Below are 25238 nucleotides of genomic sequence, written 5' to 3'. Positions count from 1 at the left end.
CATGTACACAAACATGTAATACTCACACACTTCTACAAATGCTCATACATTCGACTTCGTGTTTTATCATCTAAGTTGCCCATTCAATGCCTCAAATTTTTGAGAAGTTAATTTCATTAAAAAGTTGTCGCCTCTTATATAACTTAGTCTACTTGTGGGACTCCTAGCAGTGGGAGCAGGGCTGGCTCTTGGGACCCTACTCCTCATACTGGGTTGCCGTGCCCAGCGTTCACACAATGGAAGGAGCTTAGTCCCACTGCACCTTGCTATGCCATACTCTGTGGACACCCATTCGAGGCCCCGCCCCTTTCTGAACAGAAACAGAGGAGTGGGGGGGGGGGGTGGCAGAGGAGAAGTGGGGAGGGAATGGGAGAAGAGGAGGGAGGGGAAACTGCAGTCGGATGTAAAATAAATTAATAAATTTAGTCAATAAAAAACATTTTCCAAACTCAAACAAAACAACAAAAGGCCCCAGCTGCACCCCATCACAAGAAAAGGCATGTTAATGACTTAGGAGTACAGCTCATGCTGATCACTAAGAGGCTTGTGACTGTAAGAACACTGCTTTTCAGTTCTACAGGCGGCCACCTGAAGATAATCACGTAAAAGTAGGCCAGTCTCCTGTCCTCTTGATGAAGATGTAGGTACAGTTTATTTTGTTAAAGGAAAGTATTTGTTAAAGGAAAGAAACAATTCATTGTTTTTTTTTTAAAAAACAGAAAGCTTGGTTCTTGGTTCTTCAGGCAAAACAGACACGACAAAAGAACACAAATTCTTTGTATTAAATTGTATTTTCAGGAAGATTCCAGGTTTGACATAGGCACAGAGAGAAGAACAGACTAAAGCTAGTATAAACAGGATCAGTTACAGCCTGACCTCTGAAATGTGTTATAAAATACACAGTAGTCACACTTTTTAAAAATAGGATTGAGGAAAAATGTTTTAATTCAAGTCTTCTCAATCACTTGAAATACTTGTGAGCTAAACTCATACATTAAGGCAGATATTGATTTTTAAATACTCATTTAATTGATGAAATGTTTAACTTGCAATCAAAGGAGAAAGTTTTTGTTTAGAAAGAAAAGAAAAACATTTTATTGCTACAAAGGTAACTGTACACAAAAGCCATTAAGCCATCTTAATGCTAACTGCTATTCAATGTATATATAAAAAAAAGCAAAACAACAAAAAACCCACAATCAGGACAAAATACTTGCCCAGTTCATCTCTTCTAGAGTAAGTACTCAAAAACTGAATGCACACTTAAAGGCTCACTCCCAAGAGCAGCATTGAAGTTCAAATGATTACAACAGATAGAGGAACAATACACGTCTAGTATCCTGAACACCAGTTAAGGTAATAAAAATTAAGCTTAAAAATTATACAAACAATTTATCATATCTAAGTTTGGTATCTATAAAAACTAAACTGAAATCATCTTAACTTCATTTTATTAAACAAGTGCCAAACATTTAGAAATTATATAAAACAAATTTTATATGTGGAATGCATGCAATATGGTATCAGTTCGTATCATAAGCTATTAAATGTCTCCCCTTCCTACAGTAGGACAGAGTGTAAAGCTCCACCCAAGTCTAATGCCCTACACCTGACTGTGCTCAGGCTGCTCAGCAGGACAGCTGGCAGACTCCTCCTTCCCCTCCTCCTTCCCCTCCTCCTCTGCCTCTGCCACGTTCTCATCACCCCCTTCCCCTGACTCTGCCGTTCCCTCCTCTCCCTCTACTCTCTCCTCTCCCTCCACATCTCCTTCTCCCTCCACGACTCCAGCTTCCGCTCCTTCCTCTTCTTCTTCCACCTCTTCTGTTTCCCCCACTTCTTCTACTTCATCTTCCTCCTCTTCCTCCTCCCCCTCTTCCTCTTCCTCTTCTTCTATGGGTTCATCAATCTTCTCTTCATCCTCTTCATCTCCTTCTATCTGCTGATCCTGAGAATGATCTTGAACTTCAAAAGGATTCTCTCCCTAAAAAGAGAAATTGGCATTTAGTCAACACATTTGTTTTTGTATCAGTGATACTTGCTATATCATGGAAAAAATACTATTTGAAGTTCTTTTTACTTAATGGCAAACCTATTAAGGCTGGTGCTACACTTTAAGATGGATCAGACAGGAATGTGTAGAATGAAGTGAAATAATAAATACCTGGGTGGTGCAGGTTAGTGATACACAATGGGCTTAGGAGGCCCAGTGGTCACTCTCCATAAGAAAGAAAAGGGGAGGGGGACACTGGTGAAGACAATTCTAATGGCCACAGACAAGAACACTGAGAGCTGCTGGTAGCAAAAGACCACTGGAGTACACAGCAGGTGACTGGTGCTCAGAACCCAGAACCCTGGGTTCTGTTGGAGAAAACTATCACACAAGGCATTATGGAATTACTGCCTTCTGAATGAACTGGATGTTTCTTGTTGTAAACTTCTTGTGCAATAAAAGCTATGGTATCTCTCCATTTACCCTGATTTCCATGTAATTCATACATGTAATCTCATGAATGCATCTCAATCTTATGGGCACACATAACTGTGGATAATCTAGAAGATTGTTTCTTAATTAACTGTACAATTTTTATGAATAGAAACATTCTAAAATATGCTTCATACTAGGGCTATTGTTCCATGTGGACTGTAGACACTTAGAGGTCTTGTTCTCCATCCTTAGCCACTGACAAGGTAAATACTGGGCAGACAAAGAGTCTCTGTAGAACTTTCACAGAGCGGAATTGCAGGTGCCTGACCTTTTTGGATCAAAACCTTTCAGAAGTGATAGTGCAGGTGTCTGGCCTTGGTATATCTCAGTCCTTCTAGAGATCAACAGCACCTATGTTGTCCTAAGCTTCCTCCACTGGAACCTCCACACTCTGATTCAAAAAACAATTAACACTTTGTCTTTATTTCTACACCAGTTTTTAATGCAAGATTTTAGGCTCGTTACACTACCTATGTATATGTCCTGAAATTCAGATGGTTAACAGAAAAAAGGCTGTTAACTGACTAACCATGTGTGGATATTATTAATCATATAAAACAGTACATGTATTCTTTGCCTTTTCCACTGGTTTAATTTATTCCCTTGTAGCTATCCCTTTAAGAGATAGCCAGATGTCTGGTGGTGGTGGCACATGCCTTCCTTTAATCTCAGCACTCGGAGTTTGAGGCCAGCCTGGTCTACAGAGCGAGATCCAGGACAGGCACCAAAGCTACACAGAGAAACCCTGTTGAAACCACCGCCCCCCCCCCCCAAAAAAAAGAGAGATAGCCAGAACTGTTTACAACCTACAGCTGTTGTCAGTCACCAGTTAAGCTGACCAAGTCTTTGCCAAGTGTGACTCTTATCAGAATATTCGTCCCTGAGAGTTTACTTTGTAGTTTTTATTAACAAGTTGTTAAGGAATGGACACATATATGCTTGGGGGGAGAACGAGAGGAAGAACTAAGATAGAACAATGAGAGAACAGAAGAAGAAGAGACAGGAACTAAGTGTGAGAACAGAAAGGAAGCTGTGCAGAGAGGACTGACTTAGAAGAACGAAGTGAATGGCTAAGGAGCTCGGTGTGCATAGAGTCTTCCCCTATCCTAGATGACCCTCAGCTGGCTGTTAGGTTCTTCCACGGATCCTGGGAAAAGGCTATTTAGGAGCTGGACCCTAATAGTCTTTGTTAAAAGAATATGAAAGATGTGGGACATTAACAGAATAGGTACATTAGAATGGGGAGAGAGGAAGTGGGTGGGTACATGCTGCAGACAATCAGAATCTGATATATCTAAATGTTTACAGGCACCTATAAATTTTCAGCTCAAATAGAAGAATGTCCAAAGTAAAATATTTACATTACTAGATTACTTGCATTGAGCAGACAGTGGAATTAGAGTCCCATGTGGGATAGCCTAAGGTGGACTATAGGAGCAAAACCCTAGAAGCAGCCTACACAGAGGTGAGAGAAGCAGAACATTACTTGCCAAAAATGGTAGTTTATAGAAAAAAATGATAAATGGGCAGTGTTAAACAATAAAACAGATAAAGGTAAAAGTATTGAAAAAATCATTAGAGTCCATCACTACTGAATGAAGAGGGCTCCTAAGGATTTAGTTTTACATGTTTTAAACAAAAGAACCTTAATTTTTGTGTTTGCGTATGTGAGTGCATATGTGTGTTCAAGTGTGTGTGGAAGTCAGAGGACAACTTCTGGTGTCATTCCATTCTGTACACCATGATTTTTGAAGCAGGGTCTCTCCTAGCCTGAGGCTTGCCAATTAGGCTAGGCTAGCTCACCAGAGCCCCAGAGCCCCAGGGGTGCTCCTACCCCATCTCCCAGCACTGGGATAACACACTTCGTGCCCATGCTCAGCTTTCTTAAATGGGTTGGAGCTCACTCAGGCCCCTCATTTGCACAGAAAGTGGTTTACCAAATGAGCTGCCGCTCAAGCCCCAGTGTGTTAATTTTAAAGCAGTGGCTGTGACAACTGACCACTGATGACCTTAAGAGAAGTTTTAAAAGGATGATGGAGTGGGAGTTACAGCAATAGCAGCTGTCCAAGAGCACATCTCTACAATCAATTTCCTATCAAGTTGACAACAAGCACACTGCCAGGCACTGGAGCTCTTTCTGAAAATACTAATTTCTAGTCACTCTCAGACCTTCTGAATCAAAACTGCCAGGTAGAAGCCTAATAAGAAACACTTCAGGAGCTGGGTGCTGGTGGCACACATCTTTAATCACAACACTCGGGAGGAGAGCCAGGCAGATCTGAGTTCAAGGCCAGCCTGGTCTACAGAGTGAGTTCCAGGACAGGCTCCAAAGCCTGAGAGAAACCCTGTCTTAAAAAAACTAGCAAACAAAAAAACAGAAAGGAAGGAAGGAGGAAAAGAAAAGAAAAAAAGGAAAAGAAACAAAACATTTCAGGATACACTAATCTGAAAAGTTCAGGGAATTAATTCAGAGGGTCATTAAAAGGGCTTGGGTGGTTTCTATTGAACCATACCTTTCAAAAAGGCCCTGATTATGCTCTTCCAGGTGAGACCTATTCAGTTACAGTAAATTATAGGAAGCAAAGAGCCTAACGTAGGGCAAGCTATCTTTTCAAGTATGGTAAGAGGAGGCAGTGAAAAGTGAGTCCATGAAAAACCAGGTCACCTTTTAGTTAAGGGAAGTAATGAGCACTGTCTGTCTGGAGAAGACAATAATAAGGGGAGAAATCAGATCCAAAGGGGAGCGCGAATGATGAAACCAGAACACAGATGATGGGAAGACGTAACAGAGGTGAGGACCACACACACACACAGAAATCGGGTGGAGACTCGTGTTGCTCTCTACTCCCTAGTGCAAGCAAAACAGTACGGGAGTGGAGAGGACAGGGGTGAAAGCTGGGCTACGTGAAGAGAGGGAAGGAGCTGAAGTAGAAACTACACAAGACATAAGCCAACCAAACCAAACCAATGGCTGGGGACACAGCTCATAGGGTGCTTGCCACATAAACACAGGGGCCTCGGTTTGAGCCTCAGAACCCAAATTTAAAAGCCAGGCCTGGTGGCACAAGCTTGTTATCCCAGAGTTGGGAAGGCAGAAACAGCAGTCTTGATAAACATGCAAGCCCCAGACCAATCACAGACCCTGTCTCAAAAATAAGGTGGATGGCTCCTGAGGTGACATGATCGAGGTTGTCCTCTGGCATCCACATACACCATCACAGGAAGCATTTACAATCACACGAACATATGTGAATAAAACTAACATCTTGATCTTCTCTTCTGAGGGGATGAGAAAGGAATTATTGCTCCCCTGTCCTATAATCCCAATAATTAAGAGAAACAATGTGCTACCTGTAAGCAAGATAGTAAGTAAAATTCTTCCCAGTATGTGGTACTGTATTTATTTTAGTATCACACTATGACTATCACCATTTAATTATACAATACTTCCCAAAAAGCTTTTGTCCAACGTCTTACCTTAACGAAGCGTTCATACCGCGCCTTCACAATTGGATTATTTAAGATGCTTGTAGCTGTCAGCACACTTTCTCTTTTTATCTGTTCCTTATAAGCCTAAGAACAACAGGACACAGTGAGATACTAGAAAGGATGGCATGAAAAGTCTATAGATATAAAGTGGTATTTTACACAAGACCCTATATTTAAATGACTTTTGTAATAAATCAAGCTATGAATAACTATAGCTACCAGGCTTGTCATCTAAATCATTCATCACTCAAGACTACGAACTTTGATAAGCCAATAAAAAAGTACAGCACTCCCAAGTGCAAGTCTAGGTGTCTAGACATTTGATTCCTACCCTTTTCATTCTACACTTCACACTATCAAAACAGAATAATCCAAAAATAATCAGTCTTCTTCAGGGTTTCTAAGTAATTAAAAGAAGTATTATACAGAGGGGGAAAAGGTAATATGAGTGTGTACCAGCAAGACAGCATGGCTCAAAGTGTGTCAGAGAATCTGGGGTATGTGAAATTCACTTCATTACATAACAGAAATGTAAGACTCAAGTCTCTTCTATTTAAATTTAAGCTTAAATCATTAATTTTTAAGTCTTCAAATACATTTTACAAATTCCCCACAATATAAGCACTCATGTTTTTTGAAGTAAAGCTAACTAGAGAAAGCCCAGCATAAAGAGCAGAAATGTGTACTAAAGAACAAGTAAACACTAAGCTGTTCAGGGATATCCTATCCCAAAGTCACAACAGATAGTAAATGCTAATACTAATTTTAAATGCATTTTCCCAAACCATGAGAAAAATAAGCTAGTTGTAATAAATGCTAACTTTAATCTTTAAATGTATTTTCTTCAACTATCAGAAAAATTGGCAATAAAAATTCCCTTTCTTATTTGTTCTAACACGCACATACTCACAAAACCATTTTGTAGCAACTTTAAAAGAAAATAACAAAAACTGCTTAACAACTATGATTTACTGAATGTTTACTATTACCAGCCACCATTTTATTAGGTATTACAAACTAGTTAACTGAGTCCTTAAACAAGCACAAAGGAATGGTGCCAGTCTCATCTTACAGACAAGGAAAGTTAGATAAGGAACTCCTTAACACCAGGATTCAAATCCAGAAAGCCTTGCTCCAGAGTCCACGACCTCACCTGTGATAAAGCTGCCTCCCAGCAGACATGCAGCTGTTCACATTTCATATTATCAGGGCGGTATGTATGAAACAACAGCCAAAGCATGATTAAAAAAACTGGCACAGATTTAAGAATTTTATAAAGAGATTAAAAACTTACCTGCTTCCCTTTGACATGATCAGGAGACTTGAGGTGCTGCTGAACTGAACTATGAAAAGCAGGGATATACATGCTGCAGGCACCACAGTGAACAGTCTCTACTTTCACCATGTGATCATCTGCAGTAACACCTACAAAAAAGTTCATTAGGGAAGGAATGCTCTCACATTCTTCTTCTTGACAAATCAAGTTCTTACTAGTTTTCATCACCATTTGTATTCCTTACAAGAAAAGGATCAGAGCATATAGGCTTATGTCAAGTTCTTCCACATATCTCATATCTACATATGTACATTTTTTGGGTCTGATTCTCCTAGAAGGTGGAGTTAAAAGTGGTTGTGCACTACCCAAAGTGGATGCTGTAACCCAAACAACTAACAGTTTCTTAACTGCTAATCTGACTCTCCAGCCCCATATTCTCTCATCATGTTATTCACTCATGCTTCGAGTCCTGTTGGTCCATCTCCTCAAAAAGCATAAAGTAAATGGATGTTATTTTTAGCAAATAAGAATTTCCATTATTATGAACATAGGTAGGCAGGAAAAGCAAAAAAAAAAAAAAAAGATGCTGTAAGGAACAGAAGCATCCCTTCTCTGTCTTCAAAATGATTATTCTAAATGGACCCTGGGCTGGAAACTGCTCATGGGTAGAGCACTTGCCTAGCTCTTCCTACCAAGTGCAGTGGTTTGATTGAGAAGGCCCACACAGGTTCTGGGACCTGAACAACTGGTACCCTTGGTAGTGCTGTTTGGAGGCTTACCTTTGTTAAAGGAAGTATGTCACTGAGGGCAGCTTTCGAGTGCTTAACGCCTGGCCCTGTGTTCAGTTTGCTCTCTGCTTATGGTACAAGATGTGAGCTCTCAGCCCCCTATTCCTGCCACTATGCCTACCACTTGTTGCCATGCTTTGGTGTGCCATGCCTAGGAATTTTGGCCTTATACCGTACAAGATGAAATTACATGACCATACAGTAGAATCCAGTCAGAAAAAAAATACTAAAAAGTATTCAGAGAACATGTGACGACTTGAATAAATTCAGTATGTAGATTTATTTTATGTTTGAAAGTTTTGCTCATAAGTATGTCCATGAAGCACATAGGTGCTTGGTGCCAGGGGAGGTAGGTCATTACAGGGTGTTGGATCCCCCAGGAGGTATGAACGTTGTGGATGACCATGTTGGTGCTGGGAATCAAGCCTGGGTCCTCTGCAAGGTTAACAAGCACTCTTAACAATGAGTCACTCCAGCCCCAAATGCATATTTAAAGCAGGGTAAAGAAACAGACTTGCTCAACGTGTAAAAATGAACTAGAGGACACAGTGCTGAGATGAAGAGCACCTGGATAACCCTCACTTCTGCTCTGGTGAGTGCAGCAAAGCTACTTTTCAAGAAAAAGAAGTATTTCGAATTTGTTCCCCTGAATTAATTAAAGAGTGGCAATGGAAATGACAGATTTTAGAGATATGATGGGATTTTTTAATTTAGATTTATCTTTACTTTTTTAAAATTTTTTAATTTTATGTTCATTGGTATTTTGCCATGGGTGCTGGGTTCCCTGGAACTGGAGTTACAGATAGTTGTGAGCTACCATGTGGGTGCTGAGAATTGAACCTGGGTGCTTTGAAAGAGCAGTCAGTGCTCTTAACCACGGAGCCATCTCTCCAGCCCCTATCTTTACATTTTTAATTATGTACATCTGTGTGTCTGTGTGGGTAATGCTAGTGTCCAAAGAAGCCAGAAATGTTAGATCCTCCTGGAACTGGAGTTACAGGTAGTTGTGAGCCACCTGACATGGGTGTTGAGAACCAAATGAGGGTCCTCTGCAAACATTTCCTGCTCTTAACCCTGATCCATCTCTAGCCCCAAAATGTTGGTTTTTATATTGACTACTGAAAAGATGTTAGCAAGCAGGTAAATGAATGAAACAAGATTTCAGAAAACAGATCGGTGCTAGATCTACAGATATAAGGAGTTCGCACATACATATTAAACTCTGTATGTAGATGAGTTCACCTGAAAGAAATATAAAGGGAAGGAATAATGAGGATTATTACTGATGAAGTACAAAGACTAAAACCAAATCAAGGGGATCAAGCGAACATTAGGCCAGTAAGGTGCTGAGACAGGGAAAAAAAAAAAAGATTCACAAGCAAGGGAGTAAATGGAAAATGCTACCAAGATGATTTAAGGAAAAACAAACAGAACAGAACTGGATCATTTTGGGTTGGGCGTGGTGGCTCACACCTATAATCCTAGCTCTTCTCAGGTGGGAGAAGAACTGCTGCACATTCAAGGCCTGGCTGTTCTACTAGTAAATTCTAGGGCGATGCAGTGAGACCGTATCTCTAAATGAACTAAGGGACCACGTGATGAGAGTAGAAAGCTGTTTACTTCATCTAACCAACGAGCCTGAAGAAGAACGAGGCTTAAAGAAACATGGTTGTGGGGTTAGGAAAATATAATGCTCAGCGGTGGAGCTATTGCCGAGAGTTGTTCAAAGATAAAAAGAAAAGGCAAGTTATAGTACAATTAGCATGCTTTTTGTTCCTTTGTTTTTATTTTTTAAAGTAAGAACAGGCTTATAGGTTTCCGAGATGGAATCAAAAGAGAAGGAAAGATTGAAAAACAGAAAGCATATGAATTTCAGAGAAACCTAACAGAGCTGGAAAGAAGGCTCAGAGATGGAGAACTAGTACTGCACTTGTAGGGGACCTGAGTCTGGTTCCCAACACCTACATGAGGGTTCTGAGTAACTCCAGCTCCAGGGGATGTGAAGGCCTCTTCTGGCCTATGTGGAGACCACAGACATTAGGTTAGGCAATGGTAGCACATGCCTTTAATCCTAGCATTCCAGAGGCAGAGATCGCCTGGATCTCTGTTGAGTTCAAGGCCACATTGAAAACAGCCAGGCGTGGTGAAACACACCTTTAATGCCAGGACTTGAGATCTCATGCTTTGCTTGGCAAAGACTCATGCCTTTAATCCTAGGAAGTGATGGCAGGAAGCAGAAAGGTATATAAGACGTGAAGACCAGGAACTAGAGGCTTTTAGGCTTTTAGACTTTTAGGCTTTTAGCATCAGTTCAGCTGAGATCCATTCAGATGAGGACTCAGAGGCTTCCAGTTTGAGGAAACAAGATCAGCTGAGGAGTTGGTGAGGTGAGGTTGGCTGTGGCTTGTTATGTCTCTCTGATATTTTAGAATTTACTCCAATAGTTGGCATTGAGTTTTTATACTAATAAGATGCTGTGGGATGGTCAGTACGTCAAATTACTCTGATTGGTCAATAAATAAAACACTGATCGGCCAGTGGCTAGGCAGGAAGTATAGGCGGGACTAACAGAGAGGAGAAAAGAAAGAACAGGAAGGTGGAAGGAGTCATTGCCAGCTGCCGCCATGACAAGCAGCATGTGAAGATGCCGGTAAGCCACGAGCCATGTGGCAGGGTATAGATTTATGGAAATGGATTAATTTAAGCTATAAGAACAGTTAGCAAGAAGCCTGCCACGGCCATACAGTTTGTAAGCAATATAAGTCTCTGTGTTTACTTGGTTGGGTCTGAGCAGCTATGGGACTGGCAGGTGACAGAGATTTGTCCTGACTGTGGGCAAGGCAGGAAAACTCTAGCTACAATAAGACCATTTAAGATTCGTGTTACACACAACTCCCCCCACCCATATAATTTAAAAAATAAAAATAAAATAAATAGAGTTAAGAAAAACAGGGCAGGGCAGTGGTGGGTGGATTAAAAGCACATGCCTTTAGTCCCAGCACTCGGGAGGCATAGCCAGGTGGTTATCTGTGAGTTTGAGGCCAGGCTGGTCTACAGAGTGAGATCCGGGACAGGCACCAAAACTACACGAAGAAACCCTGTCTTGGGGGAAAAAAAAAAAAACAAAAAACCAACAACAACAACAACAAAAAAAACCTTAAAAAAGAAAGACAGGGCAAATTAAAGAAGGATCCTTCATTTAAAGCAGCGGTTCAGATATTTGCATTATGAGTCATAACAGTAGCAAAAATTACAGTCATGAAATAGCAATAAGATAATTTTATGGGTGGGGGTCACCACAACATGAGGAACTGTATTAAGGGTCCCAGTGTTAGGAAAATTGAGAATCACTGATCTAGAGGAAAATTTCTTTAAAGGTAAATATTTTTGGAGACAGGTTTGCCCACAAGCTGAGAACTGCCCCTCTATACTGAACAAAAAGAGGTAATACTACTAAACATGTAAGTATGGAAACAAGAAGTTAGAAGTCTGCTCTGATAAACCAGTCAGAGATATAGCAGGTACAAATGTGAACTACATCAATCTCTGATATATAAAATACAAATGTAAATTTATAAAACAACTTGACTAAATACTCACCTTCCATGACATCTTTTTCAATTATTTTGTAAGCTTCTGGGTGATTAAGTGTCTGCTGCTTACGAATAGATGCTTTTTTAAATTTATTCACCATACATTCCTGGAGAATAAGAAGAAAGAATACAAACGGTTCCAAGGCACACCCAGCACATGCTCAGCACCACACTCATCTTACGGGAACACTATCACTGGCAGGTATTTCTGCTCTGTAAGAACTAATAGCCTTTCACAAGAAACCCACAATTTACTTGAAGAGACTATTGTGAAACACTAGAAAACGGCTTCACTTTCAAAATGTCTTCTGGGCACTTGGAGAAAGATTAAAAGCTGCACCTTGAGTTGACCTTCTCAAGTAAGGAGGTGAATCCTAATGACAGAGAGGAGCCCATTACAGGAAAGTGACAGGAACCAACTGTAATAAAGGACACAACTAGGATAGATGCAGAGGCCTGGGTGAACAGATTAGTTCTGTGCAGTCAGTAGTCCAGCTCCAGCCTCTCGCAGCATCTCTTCTTGTTTTGTTTGCTTTTTCCAGTCCCCAGAGTATCTCTGCAGTCTTGGCATTTACACCTAAACATACTATCTGTGTACCTGTGAACATGTTTTATTTTCAATTATAGTTGGCTCACTAACAGTAATGCTTGCAGTCTTCAAAATAATCTATTAAGTTGACAATTACACAAAGAAAATACAAAGACACCAGACAGATCCTGTCTCCCTGGCTCAAAAGTCTGACTCTGCTACCTAGTAACAAGGTCACTTAGCTTCTATGGACATGATCTTTCAATCATTACTTGAAAAAGAAAAGAGAGAGAGAGAGAGAATTATGGAGGCTCATCTGAAATGAAGAATTAATGTACTAATCATACTTCCAGGTACACGGTAGATTTCTGTAGGAATGATAGATGAATCCGAATCAACATAACAGTGACTAAAGGATCTCTTTCTGACAACTTTCCCAGAAATAATTATGAAAAATGATTTCTCATATTACAAATTCAAATTTTTAATATAGAATTCACATCTAATTAGTTTTACCAACTTTCCTTAAATAAGCAATTATTAAAGTTTTAGAAACATAAAGGTGAGAGAAAAATTATAAAAAGTGAAATAAATTCAGATCAAATAAAACATTTCTCATTTCAAAAACATCTACTTACATGTAAAAACTCCATAACTACTTTATCAAATTTGGTTTGTTTCTGAATGTGATCTAATGTTTCCTGGTGTGAAGAACTTTCCAGATGCAGTTCAATATTTTTTTCTTCAAAGGTTCGAAATTTACAAAATGAACATGTGAATGCCATTCTACAAAGAAAAGAAATTTTCTTTAAATATTACCTTATTCATTTAGATCATCTAAAACTAATTATACTAGCTGAAATAACTTTCTTTCCACCTTAGAACTCTGAAATTAAGGCAGAGGAAAAAATATTTCTTTGAGTGCCTATGGACAGCAGTCATTAAAGTACTTTGTGTTTTAAGCCTCTGGGTATGAATACGACAAATAAGGGGATGACCTTAAGCCTTGGCCATTCGAAAGCTCGAGTTAATATAAAGAAGCATTGACTTCCAAAATTCCACAACAAATTTTACACTCTGGCCCATCCTCGAGTTTCTAAACCATCAACAAAGCCAGGTAGACACAAACAATTATTCAATCCCACAGAGCTCTGGGGATGTACTGTCCCCCAACAGCTGTCAGGATGACTGACAGGTCTAGACTGCTGCACAAACATACATTATGTAGAAGATGAAAATCCACCCAGAATGAATTCCTCTATAACTTTCCTACTTTCTATGTATGTTATTTCTTTTTCCTTAAATTATAATAGTCTCCTAACTGGGTTCTGACTCAGTTTCCATTTTCCAAGGATCTTTTCACACTGCTATTAGACTTATCTGCTGAGTTACTTAGGAGTTAATGGCTCAGTTTATATCATGTGCAATCTTGGGCAGTTATTTAACTTCTCTGGCTAATGCAGTCTTCTTATGTGAATGCAGTCTTCACAGAGGTATCACATGGAGCCCCTAAGATGGCTCCTGTCAGGGCTGGAGAGAAGGCTCAGAGGTTAAGAGCACTGGCTGCTCTTCCAAAGGTCCAGAGTTTAATTCCTAGCAACCACATGGTGGCTCACAACCACCTATAATGAGATCTGAAGCTCTCTCTGGCATGAATGCAGACAGAGCACTCATACCTAAAAAAAAAAATGACATAAATAAATACAATTTAAAAAGATGGCTCCTTCGATTACTTAGGTTACGTCCTCTACAACAGGCATTAGCACATTACTGCTTACATACCTCACTGACTCCTTTAACGCTCAAAAACTAAACACAAAAATGCCTTCAGCTGCTATCCAGGACACTTCCTAATCTCTACTCTCTTTTTATCTATGCCCACTAATCTCGTTTAACAGTATAAAGTACATACTACATCTTTATTAAATGCTTTAATTATGTTACATTTTTAATCACTAATTCTTTCCAAACCAGTTTTCTATTTTTGAGGTATCAGTAAAACACCTATTTCTTTGCTTTTACCTGGACTGCTTCACACAACTCTTACAATTCTACCATTCCTAGAGCAGTTCAAATACCATCTCCACTACCGCACTGTCTCTGGGATTCACTGCCACTCTGATTTAGATCTCTCTTCCGGCACTTCTTCACCATATACTGTTGCTTGTGCATACCTCTTACACACACATCTCACCCCAGGTTCTCTTCAGTAGTGTAAGTGCATAGTCACCTTCGTTATCATATTGAAAGCATTCAAATAGCAAGAGACCTATCCAAAAGTAGTCATTTACCATCCATCTCAAATCTTCCTAACAAAAGTAAAACCACTCTGATAAAATAAATGTACACATGACTGCAGATGTAACTCACTGGTAGTGCATTTCTTTAATATGTATTAGGTCCTGGTTTCATCATCAGTACTGTTTTTTAAGCCTAACATACTGTAGGGTATTTTTTAAGACTCATAGTCTATAAAATGACAATTTAACTGAAATGGTTATGGTATAGGGAAACATGAAAATTTCAGTTCTTGTATTTCCTCCAAATTGCAATGTTTATTCTATTAACACAGTGACATCACATTCAAATTTCCAAATTTTAATGGGAAAAGTACTCATAGAATAATTAGATACAAATGTTAACCTTATAATGCATAATCATATTTAGACTCATGTATTTAACATAAATTGTTTAATTCATTTCTACAATACAGTAACATATCTATTATGTATGCCAAATGGAATTTAAAGAGATAAGAAGCAGGGCAGGGACAAAAACAGTCCTATTAAAATTGTAACCGCACTGCCCAGCCAGACCTCCCGTGTCCTTCTCCCGGTCTGTCCAAGTGAGTCTCCCTGACCCAACCATTCACCCCTTCGCCCCAGGCCCCACAGCTAATGTCTTGGCCTAGGTTTCTGCCAGACACTCCCTAACTACCTGTCAACCCATAGGCTTCTCCATGTCACCTCCAACCTTTCCACCCACCCTGATCCACATTCCAGGCTTGGACAAGATGCACATCCTGTACACCAACCCAGTCCACCTCACTTCATTCCACCTAAGCCATTTCCAACCGTTAGCCCAATAAATCCACTGGCACATCCTCTCTTCTGCCCCAACCTGTTCTGTCCATATCAGACTTAAAACTAACAAAAGAAGTCCACATGCCCAGATCACATAGCAAAAATATAAACAATATGAAAGATCAAACCAGTATCTCCTCTCCTACCAGTTCCGCACAAATACTTGCCAATAAAAGTTACCTAGATGAACCTCAGGACACAGACTTTAAAAGAACAATCATAAACTTCATCAAAGAATTAAGGAAGTTTAAGGAAGACACAAAGCAACATCTCAATGAAATTAAAGAAACGGAATTTAAGGAAAATAAATGCCTGAGTGAAGCCTAAGAAAACACAGACAATGCTGAAGGAAACGATGGCGCTAACCCAGAACTTGAGAATGGGATTCAATAAGGAGATAAAAACATTGAAGAGAACTCAAGCTAAAATGAAGACGGAAATGAAATCTCCAATATCGTAACTAGAACTCAGAGGAAAACCTTACAAGTAGAAAGAATCAGGCAGAAGATAAGATTATCAGAATACAAAGTAGAGGTCCCGGACCAAATAAACTAAAAATTAGAAAACAAAAACTACAGGAAAGAAACATATCAGAAAAGTGGGACACCACGAAATAATCAAACCTTCAAATTATAGACATGGATGAGGGACATGAATCCCAAGTCAACGGCATAGACCAGGTAATCAACAAGATTACAGACAAAAAACTTTCCCAAACTAAGGAAAGACACATCCATACAAATACAAAAAGTACACAGAACACCAAATAGACTAGACCATAAAAGAGACTCCCTATTGGAATATCAGAGTTAAAACAGTAAGTATATAGACAAAACAGAAAAAGTGAATTGAAAGCTGCAAGAGAAAAACTGCAAGTCACATATAAAGGAAAACCTATCTGAATAACAGGTGGTTTCTCAATGGAAACTCTGAAATCCACAAGCCTGGAGCAATGCATTCCAAGTCCTAAAAGCCTGTCAGCCAGCCCAGACTAATATACCCAGCAAAACTATCCACCATGACTGAAGGAAGGAGAAAAACTTTCCAAAAAATAAGCACCATAAAAAACATATCCAGCCGGGCGGTGGTGAGGCATGCCTTTAATCCCAGCACTCGGGAGGCAGAGCCAGGCGGATCTCTGTGAGTTCGAAGCTAGCCTGGGCTACCAAGTGAGTTCGAGGGCAGGCACCAAAGCTACACAGAAAAACCCTGTCTCAAACAACCAAAAAAAAAAAACCTCAAAAAAAACAAACAAACAAACAAACAAAACATATCCAACAAACCAAACCTAAGGATAAGACAGGAAGCAACAGTTTGGGCCAAAACGAGGAATAAACATAGCAGAAATTGTAGTAAGAAATGTGAAACCATAATTATTAAAACACAAAGTACCAGGGTTGGAGATTAAGCTCAGTGATAAAGCGCGCACAAGGCCCTGGGTTTGGTCCTCAGCTCCGGAAAGAAAAAACAACAACAACACAAAGTACCACTGAACACAAACAACACCAAGAATTAACAACACAATGACCATAATTAAAACATATATTTCAATAATAACTTTAAGTATCAGAGGCCTCAATTCTCCATTCAAAAGACACAGGCTGACTGAATGGATCAAGAAACAAAACCTATCTATCTGCTGTCTATAAGAAGGACATCTTTAAAGACATGTACTGCCTTAGAATAAAAGGGTGGACAAAAGTACTCTAATAAAATGGTACCAGGAAGCAATCAGGCATCATTATCCCAATATCTGACAAAATAGATTTCAAACTAAAACCAAACAGAAGAGATAAAGAAGGACACTCCATTCTAATAAAAGGGATTGTTAACCAAGAAGACATGACTATTCTAAGATTATAAGCACCAAACTGTGGGGCATGCTATTTCATATATATAAAAAAAAGTACTACTACTGGATTTAAAGACACACATTAACATCAATCAATTAATAGTAGGGGATTTCAGCAGGACTGCTGTGGTGATATACTGTGTACCCTAATAAATTTGCCTGAAGATCAGAGAACAGAACAAGCCACTAGATTAAACATAGAGGCCAGACAGTGGTAGCACACACCTTTAATCCTAGCGCTCAAGATGCAGAGATCATCTGGATCTCTGTGAGTTGAAAGCCACCCTGGATTGCATGAGATTGATTCAGTCTAGGAGAGAAACAGAGCCAGGCAGTGGTGGCACACACCTTTAATCCCAGTACTGGGAAGCACACATGCCTTTAGTGGCTGGGCAGATTAAGGTATATAAGGCATGAGGAGACAGAAACTAGAAGCCTTTTCAGCTGAGGAATCCCTTTTGGCTAGAAGCTCATTCGGCCAGAGCTCTTTCTGGCTGAGGAGTTGGTGAGGTAAGAGGTGGTAGTTGTGGTTTGCTCCTTTGCCTCTCTGATCTTTCAGCATTCACCCCAATATCTAGTGCCAGGTGTTTTATTAAAAGACCATCCAGAAATTTGGGTTACATCTCCTGGTGACACACACCTTTAAACCTAGCACTCGGGAGGCAGAGGCAGGCAGATCTCTGTGAGTTCAAGACCAGTCTGGCCCTGCAGAGTGAATTCCAGGACAGCCAAGGCTACAGAGAAACCTTGTCTTAAAACACACACACACACACACACACACACACACACACACACACACACACACACACACAAAATTAGGAGATTTCAATACTCCTTTTTTTTCAATAAACACATCATCTAAAACAAAAATTAGTGAAGCATCGGATTTAATTAACATCATACATCAAATGGACTTAACAGATACCTACAGAATATTCCACCCAGACACCCAAGACCACACATTTTACTCAGGAGCACACTGAAACTTTGTTAAAATAGATCATATCCTGAGAAACAAGACAAATCTTTACCAATTCAAAAGTACTGAAATCATTCCTTGTATCCTATCTGAGCACAAGGCAATAAAATTTGAAGCTGATAGCAAGCATCCACTGCTGAAGATGACAGAAAGAAGAAATCAAGAAAGAAATTAAAATTTTTCCTGAAGTTAAATAAAAATGAAAACACAACAAAACCTCTGGGATACATTGAAAGCAGTCCTGAGGAAATGTGTAACTCTAAGTCCCTACAGTAAAAATTAGAAGGAGCACAGATAAATGATAATGGTGCAAATACAAAATTTGAAAAAAGAACAAACCAAATCCAAACCCAATCAGCAGCAAGAAATAATAAAATGAAAGGTGAAATCAATGAAACAGAATCAAAGAAAACAGTACAAAGAATCACTAAATCTAATCTGTTTGAGAAGATTAACAAGATTGACAAACCCATGGCTCAACTAACCAAAAGGAAAAAAAAAAAGAGGACCCAAATTAACAAAATAAGAAATGAACAAGGAAGCATTACAGCAGACACCAAAGAAATTCAGAATATTATAAGAAAATATTTTAAAAATGTGTACTCCCATTAAGCTGGAAAACCTAAAAGAAGTGGATGAATTCCTAGATTCTGCCAAACCATTAAAATTAAACCAAGAAATCAGCAACCTAAATGGACTCAGAACAAATGAGGAGACTGAAATAATAAAGGAAAAGAAAAAAAGCTTTCCAGTTAAAACAACAAAAAAAAAAATTTTAAAAAGAAAACAAACAAATAAAAATGTCCAGGGCCAGATGGAGTCGCAGCAGAATTCTAACAGACATTCAAATACCACAGCAAACCCTTCTTCAAAAAAGAATTCTTCAACCCAACTCAAAAGAACAGAAACAAAAAGAGCAGTCCCAAACTCCTACTAAGCCAGTACCACTATAATAGCAAAACCAGGTAAAGACAGCACCCTTCAAAGAAAAAACTGCAGGCCAAGATCCCTGCTAAACAGACTCAAAAATACTCAATAAAATATCTGCAAACAGATTGCAGACATGCATTAGAAAGATTATCCACCATGTCCAAGTTGGCTGGTTCAACATACAAAAGTCAATAGATATTGTAAGTCACACAAATGAACTTACAGAGACAAAAATTAGATGCAGAAAAACTGACAAAATCCAACATGCCTTCAAGATTAAAGTCCTAGAGAATGTAGGGCTAGAGGTGACTTTACCAACATGATAAGATCTATGTCTGAGAATTCCACAGCCAACAGCATCCTAAACAGAGAAGATCTAGAAGCAATCCCCAAGTCAGGAACAGGACAGGGATGCCCACTATCTCCACTCCTTTTCAATACTGTACTCCCAGCACTGGCTGGAGCAATAAGACAAGAGAAAGAAATTAAATGGATACAAATAGGGAAAAAAGTCCAAATTATTCTTATTGCAGATGACATGGTACTATACATTAAAGATCTCCCTAACTCCTAGAAATGGTAAATTCAGCAAGGGGGCGGGATACAGATCAATAGCTTTTCTATACATCAACAACAAACATACAGAGAAAGAGATAATGGACACACTTTCATTCATAATAGCCTCAAAGAAAATAAAATATCTAGGAATAAACCTAACCAAAGAAGTGAAGGACCTCTACAATGAAAATATATGTAATTCAATAAAAAATGTAATAAACCACATAAATTGACTTAACAACAAGAACCACATGATCACCTCAACATATGAAGAAAAAAGCCTTTGACAAGATCCAATACACCTTCATGATAAAAGTCCTGGAGAATGTAGGGCTGAAGGGATCATACCTCAACATAACAAAAACTATGCATGAGAAACCCACAGCGATGTCATCATAAATGGAGAAAAGCTCGAAGCAATCCCCCTGAAGTCAGGAATGAGACAGGGCTGTCTACTGTTCTGATTCCTTCTCAATAATGTGCTGGAAGCTGGAACAGTGAGGCAGAGAAGGAAACTAAGGGACACAAACAGGGAAAGAGTCACACTATTCCTAGTTCCTAGTTGACATGATAACATGCGTTACAAAATTGTACCAGAAAACGTCTAGAAATGATCAATTCAGCCACGTGGCAGGATACAGAATCAACCTGCACAAATCAATGACTTTTCTATACACTAACAACAAACATACAGAGGGAGGATCATGAACACACTCCTGTTCACACACCCCCATTCACACACTCCCATTCACACACTCCCGATCACAACAGCCTCAAAAAAAAAAATAAAATATCTATGATTAAACTTAGCCAAGGAAGTGAAGGATCTTGAAAATGAAAACTTTAAACCTTTGAAGAAAGAGATAGAAAAGACACTAGGAAATGGAAAGATATCTCATGTTCAGGAGTTGGCAGAATTAACATTAGGAAAATGACCATTCTAGCAAGTTCAATGCAATCTCAATCAAAATCCCCATCTCATACTTCACAGAAGTAGAAAAAACTATCCTAAAATTCATATGGAACCATACAACACCCCTGGTAGCCAAAAAAAAAAAAAAAAAAACTAAACAAAAAGAACAATGCTAAATGGATTACCATTCCAGATTTTAAGATATATTGCAGAGCCAAAGTAATAAAAGCAATATTGTACTGGCACAAAAAACAGACATGCAGGTCAATAGGACAAAATCAAAGACCCAAGCATGAGTACACATACCTTCAGTCACTTAATATTTGACAAAAATGCCAAAAACATAAGCTGGAAAAAAGAAAGCATCAATAGATGATACTGGGAAAATTGGACATCCATATGCAGAAGAAAGACATTAGACCCATGTCTACCACCTTGCACAAAAACTAATTCCAAATGGATCAAAGACTTAAAAGTGGAACCTGAAACTGCTAGAAGAAACACAGGCAGTGCCTACATGATATAGGTGTAGGAAGGACTTCCTGAATAGGACCCCATTTCCCAGAGACCAAGGACAACAACTGACAAGTGGGGCCTCATCAACTATGCAGCTTCTGCACAGCTGAAGAAACAATCAACCAGGTGAAGAGGAAGCCACAGGGTGGGAGGGAATCTTTGCCAGCTACACATCTGACAGAGGATTAATATCCAGGATTTGCAAAGAACTCAAAAAAACAAGAAGACTCATTTAAAAAGTGGACCTGGGACCTGAACAGAGTGGTCTTGAAAGAAGAAAAAAAGGTGGGGGTGGGAGGGGTGGAGTGGGGGCTAAGAAATATCTCAAAAAAATGTTCATGGTTCCTAGCAATAAGAGAATGCAAAACAACTTTAAAAGGTCGTCTTACCTCAGTCAGAATGGCAAAGATTAACAAAATAACCAACAACAAATGCTGGAGGGGATGAAGGGAAAAGGGAACCTGCTGTGGATATCATTCTATATAAATAAAACACTGATGGCCAGTGACCAGGCAGGAAGTATAGGCGGGACAAAGAGAGAGGAGAATTGGGGAAACAGGAAGAAGGAAGGAGAGACACTGCAGCCACCGCCAGGACAAGCAGCATGTAAAGACACCGGTAAGCCACCAGCCACGTGGCAAAGTATAGATTTATGGAAATGGGTTAATTTAAGCTATAAGAACAGTTAGCAAGAAGCCTGCCACGGCCATACAGTTTGTAAGCAATATAAATCTCTGTGTTTACTTGGTTGGGTCTGAGCGGCTGTGAGACTGGCGGGTGACAGAGATTTGTCCTGCCTGTGGGCAAGGCAGGAAAACTCTAGCTACAGGAACCCTCATTCACTTTGGTGGGACTGCAAACTGGTGCAGTCACTATGGAAATCAGTGTGGAGAATGCTCAGAAAGCTACAAATAAATCCACCATAGGACTCAGCTACACCACTCCTTGGCATGTGCCCACAGGACTCGGCATCCTGCTCTGCAGACACTTGCTCTGCCATGCTTGCTGCTCCTCTATTCACAATAGCTGGGAAAGAAAAACAACACTACTGTCCTTCAACTGACAAAAGGATAATGAATATGGTGCATAGACTGTATAGTACTATTCAGCTCCAAATAAAAATGAAGTCATAAATTTTGCAAGTTAATGGATGAAAGTTAAAAAAATATCGTATTGAGTGAGTTACCCCCAGACTCAGAAAGACAAACGGTGTGTGTTCTCTCTAGGTGCAGTAGTGGCACACAAAGCTTGGCAGTAACCAACAGCTCTCTGATTGGACTAAGAGCTGCTCAACTAGAGAGAGATCATGCCTGATCCCAGAAACCTAGCCAACTACCTAGGGCTAGTGAAGTCATGGATCTTGAAAGAGAAACTTCACCACAACTACCACTTTACCAAACCAGAATAATCCCCACGTGCACTCTAAATATTTGTCCTTATACCCACAGAGAAGTGTAGTCTTTACCCCTTGTCAAGGAAACGTCTCTGTGCAACTGACAAAGACCATTTACAGAAAACCACAACCAATCGAAATGCAGAGTTGTGGAGCCCAGTCCCCAAAGCAACTCCCACACCTAAAGCCTGGGGAACATTGTAGAAGAGGGGAAAGACTGTAAGAGCCAGAGGACCAGGGAATTTGTTGAGAAACTGTGTCTCCTAGTAATGTCAGATGCTACACCCACAGACTCTCACCAACATGAGCTGAACAAGAACGTGCCAAAGTGGAGGGCCTCGACCCTACACAAACGACTACAGACAACTGAGGGATGCTGGGAGTGGGGGAAATAGCTCCCCTAGGGAAGAGCACCAATTGGTTGTTCAACGCCAAGCACTGGACCTTAAAACACACATACAGCCGGGCGGTGGTGGCGCACGCCTTTAATCCCAGCACTTGGGAGGTAGAGGCAGGTGGATCTCTGTGAGTTCGAGGCCAGCCTGGACTACAAAGTGAGTTCCAGGAAAAAGGCGCAAAGCTACACAGAGAAACCCTGTCTCGAAAAAAAAAAAAAAAAAAAAAAAAAGGAAAAAAAAAAGTGTGCTCTACCACTGCCCAGCTTCTCTATCGGGCTGGAGAGATGGCTCAGAGGTTAAGAGCACTGCTTGCTCTTCCAAGCTTGCTCTTCCAAAGGTCCTGAGTTCAATTCCCAGCAACCACATGGTGGCTCAAAACCATCTGTAATGAGATCCGGTGCCCTCTTCTGGCCTGTGGGGATATGTACAGACAGAACAATGTATACATAATAAATAAATAAATCTTTATAAAAAAAAAAAAAACACATACAAGTAACATTATTCCTAAATATCTTATATTTAGGAGCATATATGTAGGCACAAATACATACATGCAAGTAAAAATTAATGAAAAAAAGTCCATGAATTTCAAAGAAAGCAAAGAAGGGAATATGGGAGGGGTTAGAGGGAAGAAATAATGTAATTATATTATAATCTCAAAAATAAAGTATTATACAAAAACAAACTGTAAGTCCTCTTTATGGAGTAATTGTAGTATGTTTAATTCTATTGTTTCTCAAATACTACTAAATTAGGAGCAATAAACCAGAAAAAGAAGAGTTTATTAAAGCGAGATACAAGATTATAAACGCATATCCAAGAGCCTAAATTCAAAGACAGAACAAATAAAGTTTGCAAATTCGGATGCAACTTAACATTCTTTCTACACCTTATACACATTCATAGCAGGTAACAATAGTTTCCTGTTTAACATGAATGGAAATTCATACTGTAAATAAAGCCTCCCTCAAGAGATTTCAAGCACTATGTGTTCAAGATAAAATGTGAGCTACACAGAACATGGACACTTAATACATATCATTTCATCCTTTTCCTGCTACATACACAACTTAAAAAAAAATTGAGTAAGAAATTTTCTGTATTTATACTTTAGAAATTTTATATTCTTTTGCTGTGGGATGGGGTCTGTATGTCAAATTACTCTGATTGGTCAATAAATAAAACACTGATTGGCCAGTGGCTAGGCAGGAAGTATAGGCAGAACTAACAGAGAGGAGAAAAGAAAGAACAGGAAGGCAGAAGGAGTCACTGCCAGCCGCCGCCACGAACAGCAGCATGTGAAGACACCGGTAAGCCACAAGCCACGTGCCAAGGTATAGATTTATGGAAATGGATTAATTTAAGCTATAAGAACAGTTAGCAAGAAGCCTGCCATGGCCATACAGTTTGTAAGCAATATAAGTCTCTGTGTTTACTTGGTTGGGTCTGAGCGGCTGTGGGACTGGCGGGTGACAGATTTGTCCTGACTGTGGGCAAGGCAGGAAAACTCTAGCTACATTCTTTATTCTAACATAAGGGGGAGTCTTTAAAAATTTTCAAGGTGGCATTCACACCTTTTATCCCAGCACTCAGGAAGCAGAGACAGGCAGATCCCTGTGAGTTCAAGGCCAGCCTGATCTACAAAGTGAGTTCCAGAACAGCCAGAGCTGTTTGTTACACATAGAAACCCTGTCTCAGAACAACAACAACAACAAAATTTCCTGATAGACAGAGAGGCATATGCCTTTAATCTTAGCAACTGTAAAGCTGAGGAAGGAGGCTCACAAATTCAAGGCCAGCATGGGATACATAGGGAGTCCCTGCTCCCCTGTCTTTTTCCCTATAAATAATTTAATTTTAAATACGTATTTTCCTACTTTTATGCTTATCTCCATGTTACTGTAAATTCTATAATCTTCATTTTTAACAATGAGCTCATAAAGCAATGAGTCAAAACTTCTATCAACTTCATCATTCCCTGGAACTGATATGTAGTTCCCGTTAATACTTAAAGTAAATCATGTTGTAATGAGAATTTCTGTAGATTAAACTCTCCTGTGTTTTAGATTATTTCCTTGGTAATATCAATGAATACAAAGTTGTTGAAATTTTTAAAATTGCCACCTGATTTCTAATAGTTATAATATTATATTGTTCCCCACTAAATTTTGAGTTAATTTGATTATACCTCAGCTAGCAAATCAGTCTTTTTCTAATAAAACAGCATGTTATTTATTTTTCATTTTACTTAAATTACTAGAAGTCTCAACATTTTCCCTAAAGATATTAACTAGCTATATTCCTTCACTAAATTACACATCAGACATCTTAGTTTTCTTTCTTTAAAAAAAGGGGGGGTTCAGATGCACGCCTTTAATCCCAGGACTCAGGAGGCAGAGCCAGGTGGATCTCTGTGAGTTCGAGGCCAGCCTGGTCTATAGAACAAGATCCAGGAC

The 25238-nt window shown here is 39.4% G+C and overlaps 1 protein-coding gene across 2 annotated transcripts in view; it reads right to left on the bottom strand.

Annotated features, from left to right (window-relative positions):
* Positions 1 to 772: 772 nt before the first annotated feature.
* Znf326 (zinc finger protein 326) overlaps positions 773 to 25238 on the bottom strand; it is a 47818-nt gene continuing 23352 nt past the window's right edge. For both annotated transcript variants that reach the window (XM_076546874.1, XM_076546875.1), the window contains 5 exons: positions 12799 to 12946; positions 11639 to 11738; positions 7269 to 7399; positions 5963 to 6058; positions 773 to 1981 (listed from right to left, as the gene is read on the bottom strand). In XM_076546874.1, coding sequence (XP_076402989.1) covers positions 1604 to 1981; positions 5963 to 6058; positions 7269 to 7399; positions 11639 to 11738; positions 12799 to 12946 — 853 coding nt within the window. In that variant the 3' untranslated portion in view covers positions 773 to 1603. The remainder of the gene's footprint in view (positions 1982 to 5962; positions 6059 to 7268; positions 7400 to 11638; positions 11739 to 12798; positions 12947 to 25238) is intronic.

Source organism: Peromyscus maniculatus, chromosome 10 (genome assembly GCF_049852395.1).
Source record: "Peromyscus maniculatus bairdii isolate BWxNUB_F1_BW_parent chromosome 10, HU_Pman_BW_mat_3.1, whole genome shotgun sequence".
NCBI lineage: Eukaryota > Metazoa > Chordata > Mammalia > Rodentia > Cricetidae > Peromyscus > Peromyscus maniculatus.
Note: the sequence above shows the minus strand (reverse complement) of the source record. Positions and strands in the feature narration are given on the sequence as shown.